This window comes from Sceloporus occidentalis, unplaced genomic scaffold (assembly GCF_023333645.1).
Source record: "Sceloporus occidentalis isolate IW3139 unplaced genomic scaffold, rSceOcc1.0.p SCAF_201, whole genome shotgun sequence".
NCBI lineage: Eukaryota > Metazoa > Chordata > Lepidosauria > Squamata > Phrynosomatidae > Sceloporus > Sceloporus occidentalis.
This window is the reverse complement of record NW_028317181.1, coordinates 356,079-362,752: the sequence shown is the minus strand read 5'-3', so window position 1 is coordinate 362,752 and position 6,674 is coordinate 356,079. Positions and strand designations below refer to the sequence as shown.

General features: G+C 47.5%; 1 protein-coding gene across 1 annotated transcript in view; it reads right to left on the bottom strand.

Moving 5' to 3' along the window:
* Nucleotides 1-300: 300 nt before the first annotated feature.
* LOC149278101 (uncharacterized) overlaps nucleotides 301-6,674 on the bottom strand; it is a 31,184-nt gene continuing 24,810 nt past the window's right edge. Inside the window, exon 3 of the mRNA XM_089502346.1 lies at nucleotides 301-1,414. Coding sequence (XP_089358472.1) covers nucleotides 366-1,414 — 1,049 coding nt within the window. The 3' untranslated portion in view covers nucleotides 301-365. The remainder of the gene's footprint in view (nucleotides 1,415-6,674) is intronic.

Below are 6,674 nucleotides of genomic sequence, written 5' to 3'. Positions count from 1 at the left end.
CAATGAAGCTCTTCCCACATTCTACACAGTTATGTGGTCTTTCCCCTGTGTGGATTCTTTGATGTGTACGTAAACTTGCACTATGACTGAAGGCTAGTCCACATTCCATGCATTTATATGGTTTCTCCCCTGTGTGGGTCCTTTGATGTGAACGTAGGTGTGAACTTCGACTGAAGTTCTTCCCACGTTCCATGCATTTATATGGTTTCTCCCCTGTGTGGGTTTTTTCATGTAAACGTAGAGTTTCACTGTGACTGAAGCTCTTCCCACATTCCATGCATTTGTACGGTTTCTCCCCTGTGTGGGTCCTCTGATGTGAACGTAGATTTCTACTCTGAGTGAAGCTCTTCCCACATTCCGTGCATTTATATGGTCTCCCCTGTGTGGGTTCTTTGATGTAAACGTAGATTTCCACTCTGACTGAAGTTCTTTCCACATTCCATGCACTTACATGGTTTCTCTCCTGTGTGGGTTCTTTGATGTAGATATAGACCATCTCTCCGATTGAAGCTCTTCCCACATTCCATGCACTTATATGGCCTTTCCCCTGTGTGGGTTCTCTGATGTGAACGTAGACTATCACTCCGACTGAAGCTCTTTCCGCATTCAATGCATTTATATGGTTTCTCCCCTGTGTGGGTTCTTTCATGTAAACGTAGTTTTTCACTCCGACTGAAGCTCTTCCCACATTCTATGCATTTATATGGTTTCTCCCCTGTGTGGGTTTTTTCATGTAAACGTAGTTTTTCACTCCAACGGAAGCTCTTCCCGCATTCCATGCATTTATATGGTCTCTCCCCTGTGTGGGTTCTTTGATGTAAACGTAGATTTCCACTTCCACTGAAGTTCTTTCCACATTCCATGCACTTACATGGTTTCTCTCCTGTGTGGGTTCTTTGATGTACATGTAGACCATCTCTCCGATTGAAGCTCTTCCCACATTCCATGCACTTATATGGCCTTTCCCCTGTGTGGGTTCTCTGATGTGAAAGTAGACCATCACTCCGACTGAAGCTCTTCCCGCATTCCATGCATTTATATGGTCTCTCCCCTGTGTGGGTTCTTTCATGTAAACGTAGTTTTTCACTCCGACTGAAGCTCTTCCCACATTCTATGCATTTGTGTGGTTTCTCTCCCATGGGAACGTTGAGGTGTGTGTTTAACGGGGATTTACACTTGCATTTTCTCCCACACAGAGGACACTCTTCTTGATCTGAGCCTGAAATCAGATGTTCAGAAAGCTGGGCATCCTGGGAGGCAGAGGAGGAGTTCTTCTCAGCTTTCCTTTGCTTTTCCCTTTTGCTTTTCAGTTCCTTCTCATTTCCAAACTCCTCTTCTTCCATAAAAGGCTCTGCGATTTCCATTGCCGTCGCAGGTAGCTCCTCATAGTTCTTACTCTGCTGCTCATTACCTGCTTCAGGAAAAAGGAGAAACAGTTAGGAGCCAAGCACAGAAACCATAGACTGAGCAAGAATCAATCTCAAGTACTTCCTTTATCTTATAATCTCCCCATTCTTTTTAACAAGATTTACTGAAATCTACCTTCTGTTTGGAATCTTTAGACACAGAGATCTGTCCCCCTTTCCTCTTGGGATACAATAGGAGTTTCCAGTTCAAGAAGCTTACGAGAAGCAAAGGAAACTCAACAAACAAACAAGCTTCATTTATATACCGCTTCGTATTTATTTACCGCCGAAGCAGTGTCTAAGCAGTTTACAATTGTAAGCTAATTTGCCCACAACAATCACGGTACTCATTTTAGCATTCTCCTCGGAAGGATGCAAGCCTGAGTTAAGCTTGAGCCCTTTTGCTGGTCTTGAACTCGCAACCTTGTGGTTTTGAGTGAGTGGCTGCAGTACAGCCATTTAACCACTGCGCCAGCGGGGCTCTTACGCCAGCGGGGCTCTTACGCCAGCGGGGCTCAACAGCTGTAACAAGACTAGAGAAAGAAGACTCCCTGAAAAGGAAAAACCCACTTCCTACTGCCAGTCTTTTCTATCTGTCCCAAGTCAAAGGAAGCCCCTGGCCAAACACAAAAGGGAAGGTGGACCAAGGCCAAGTTCAGGGACTTTATCCTCCTTAGGGCAATTCGAAAAATATGAATAACACTAAACTAAACCCTGGGGACTTTATACTGGGACAAACAGAACAAATGGGATCCTTAGGTGGAAGTGACCATGTATTCCTGGAGTTTGTTATACAATGGAAAAGAGAAGCCAGGCAGAGTCAGACACGCATCCTAGACTTTAGGAGAGCGGATTTCAGTAAACTTAGAGAAGTATTGAGGGCGATTCCATGGTCAGAAATACTAAAAGATAAAGGAGTTCAGGACGGATGGGACTTTCTCAAAAGGGAGATACTGAAGGCACAATTTCAAACAGTTCCAGTGAGAAAGAAAAACGGGAGCTGTCTCAAGAAACCAGGATGGATGACTAAGGAACTTTGAACCGAGCAAAGTTTGAAACGGAAGATGTATAAGAAATGGAAAAAGGGGGAAATCACAAAAAAGGAATTCAAAGAAATAGCAGGCATTTGTAGGGGTAAAGTCAGAAAAACTGAAGCGCAGAATGAACTCAGGCTTGCTAGAGAGGTTAAGAACAATAAAAAGGGCTTTTTTGGATATGTCCGCAGCAAGAGGAAGAAGAAGGAAACGGTAGGGCCACTGCATGGAGAAGATGGCAAAATGCTAACAGGAGATAGAGAAAAGGCAGAATTACTCAAGACCTTCTTTGCCTCAGTCTTCTCAGAAAAGGCAAAGGGGCTCAACCTGAGGATAATGGAGCAGAGGACAGAATAGGGGAATTTCAGCACAGAATAAGTAAAGAGATAGTAGAGGAACACCTTGTTAATCTAAATGAACTTAAGTCTCCAGGACCAGATGAACTACATCCAAGGGTACTAAAAGAACTGGCAAATGTCATATCGGAGCCATTGGCAATAATAATCATTGAGAACGCCTGGAGAACAGGAGAAGACAAGGTTTGACAAGGTTTCCCACGACATTCTTGCAAACATGCTTGCAAAATGTGGGACAGACAAGGTAACTGTTACATGGATCTGTAATTGGTTGACCGACCGAAGGCAAAGGGTGCTCAATAATGGCTTCTTTTCATCCTGGAGAGAAGTGACCAGTGGGGTGTCCAGTGGGGCTCTGTCCTGGGCCCAGGGCTATTCAACATCTTTATCAATGACTTCGATGACAGAATTGGGGGCAAACTTATCATATTAGATGACACTAAATTAGAAGGAATAGCTAATGCTCCAGAGGACAGGATCAAAATTCAGAATGACCTGAATAGACTAGAAAGGGACATGGGCTCTTCCCTGTGATATGTCCATTTCCAGTAGATAGGAGCCCCACATCCTGCAGTTTAGGTTATGCTCCCCCCACTCACTCCAATAGGAAGTCAGTAAAGAGAGAGACCCTCTGGTGACCCCAGGGGGATGGAGCTAACCCTAGAAGGCCAGTCGTAAAACAGCCGAATGCTCCAGAAAAAACATACACAATTTATTTGCATATCAACCTATAGAGAACTGGACGACGACAGAGACAGGCAGTGAGCAATCTAGCTTGCTCTCCATAGGGAAGCACTATGTGGATATGAACCACCCTTCTGCCAGCACCTCTGAGGGTGGGGCTCTTATCTACTGGAAATGAACATATCCCAGGTAGGAGCCAATGTCCCTTTTCCCAGTAGATAAGACTCCCACATCCTGTAGTTTGGGATTTACCAAAGCCGATCTAAACTGGGTGGGTACTGCTGGCCCTTCAGAGACATAGATAAGCTGGTGATACCTAACAAGTGTGTATGGTGGCTTGTAAGTGGCCGCCCTGACGGTCTTTGCTATAGGACCTAGGATGCCTAGAGGTGCTCATGCATCTGGAGTCTTAGGCATGGGTGACTTGGTTTATGGTGGTAACCTCTCAAGGATTTGTGGCAGGTAGTAATGCTGGGCCTGGCCCACCTACTAGGTGTGGAGGCTGATGCCTTCTTGCCCATAGAACAGGACTAAAAGGAAACAAAGAGGGGTGTCAGAGGAACGAAAGCTGTTTCTCCTCTATGGGTGGCTGGCTCTCCAGCATGGTGTATGTTTTAAATTCTTTCCAATGTCTGGGAGAATGAAGGAGAAGGCTGCGGGTATCTGATTCTGACCTCTGAGGAGGTTAGAGCTCACCCTGAGGGTGGGGTCTGGGTCTGGCTGAATTGCCATGGAGTCAGTTGCAATAACATTGCGCTGCTAGTGTGATAGCAGGACCCCAGGCTCAGACCCCAATGTGCCAAAGGGCAGAATCAGGAGGGGCCCCAACCAGGCAAATGGTTTAGAGAACATCTCCCTTAGGAACTCAACAAGTCACCTGAGGAGTCTGACCATGGAGATGGGATGCCATCCCATCCTGGCCCCTTGCCTGTGTCACAACAGTGAGGTTATCAGTGTAGTCTGTTTATGGCCCCCGGCCATGTCCTCCTGGAAGAATTTCAATACAGAGAAGACGGAGGGTTTCAGGGAGTCCTGAAGGACATCCATGCTAACTAATGTGTTATAGAACACTGCTTCCCAGGCTATCTGCTCTGCGGAAACAGCAATTGTTTATATCGTTTTATAATAAAAATAATAAAAATTTTATTTTTATACCGCCCTTCCATTGATCAGGGCGATGTACAACATATTAAAACAATACATATAATAGAAAATACATATATTAAAAACAGATTAAAAATCTAGTCAGCCAGCCGTCTTGCCGACAGAAAGAGGGGGGCCATCAGGAGCTTCAATCGGGGAATGCAGCTCGAAATAAAAAGGTTTTCAAGTCCCTTCTAAACTGGGCCAGGGAGGTGGCCAAGCGGAGCTCTGTGGGCAGCGTGTTCCAAAGGGCCGGGGCAGCGATGGAATACGTCCTCCTCGATGTGGAGGTAAGTCTGGCCCCTGAAACCCTAAGTAATTGCTGCCCAGACGTTCTGAGGGTGCGGGCCGGAATGTATGGGGAGAGGCGGTCCTTCAGGTATCCTGGGCCCAAGCCATGTAGGGCTTTATAGGTAATCACCAACACCTTGTACTGTGCCCGGAAGCGAATAGGCAGCCAGTGCAGGTTTTTAAGCACAGGTGTAATATGGCTGGCCCTGGAAGTACCAGTGACCAGCCTGGCTGCCATATTCTGCACCAGCTGTAGCTTCCGGGTATGATACAAGGGTTGCGCCATGTAGAGCGCATTGCAGAAATCCAATCTAGAGGTTACCAGAGCGTGTACCACTGTTTCAAGATCCCTCTGGGCCAGGTATGGGCGCAGCTGGCGAATAAGCCGAAGCTGATAACAGGTGCTCTTGACCGTCGCATTCACCTGAGATGTAAGGTGAAGCGACGAGTCAAGAAGCACCCCCAGACTGCGTACGGAGTCCTTCACAGGAAGCGTGATCCCGTTCAGGACAGGTGGAACCACCGCCATTCCTGGACCAGGAGAACCTATCACAAGTACCTCCGTTTTCTCTGGATTCAGGCTGAGTCGGTTTTTCCTCATCCAGCCCATTACTGACTCCAGACAGGCCACGAGAGGAGAGACGCCATCCTCGGTCACTGCATCAGTCGGAGACATAGAGAAGACTATCTGGGTGTCATCAGCGTACTGATAACCCCGCGCCCCATGTCTCCGGATGATCTCTCCCAGCGGTTTCATGTAAATGTTAAAAAGCATGGGAGACAGAATGGCTCCTTGAGGGACCCCAGATGTAAGGGCCCTCCTATCGGAGCACTCGTCCCCCAGCTGCACCATCTGGAACCTCCCAGAGAGGTAGGATCGGAACCACTGGAGCACAGTGCCCACGATTCCCAACTCTCCCAGGCGCTCCAGGATACCATGGTCTATGGTATCGAAAGCCGCTGAGATGTCTAAGAGCACTAACAGGGACACGCTACCCCTGTCCATGCCCAGACGGAGATCATCGACCAAGGCGACCATAGCAGTCTCAACCCCGTAATCCGTCCGAAAGCCGGTTTGAAATGGGTCTAGATAATCCGTTTCATCCAAGATCGATTGAAGCTGGATCACAACCGCCCTCTCGATCACCTTCCCTGAAAATGGCAGTAGCGAGACTGGCCGATAATTGTTATGCATCAGGGGGTCAAGGGATGGCTTTTTAAATAAAGGTTTTACAATGGCCAATTTTAAATCAGTTGGAAATTGCCCTTCCCTCAAGGATGTATTAATAATCCGGCGTAACAGTAAAGTTACTGCCGGTCCCCCCTGCGCCGCTAACCATGAGGGACAGGGATCGAGAGAGCAGGTTGTCTTCCGGACACTTCCGAGGATCTTGTCCACATCATCGGTACTTACCAAATCAAACTGATCCAGTTTAATAGAGTCCACGGAGGCTCTGGATGCCTCTACCCTAGGTTCTGCTCCAATGCCGGCGTTAAGACCTTCGCTTATCCGAGAGGTTTTATCCGCGAAGAAGTTGTTAAACTGATCACAGCAGGCCTTAGAAGGTTCAAGGATCTGGTTCGGGGCGGGAGGGAGCTGAGTTAGCTCCCTGACCACCCTGAACAACTCTGCTGGACGCGACTCCGCGGACGCGACACGAGCACCATAGAACGAGTTCTTAGCTGCTCGTATCGCCTCTCCATCGTCTTCCAAAAGGCGGTCTAGGAGAGTCTTGTCGGATAAGCGCTGGTGTTTCCGT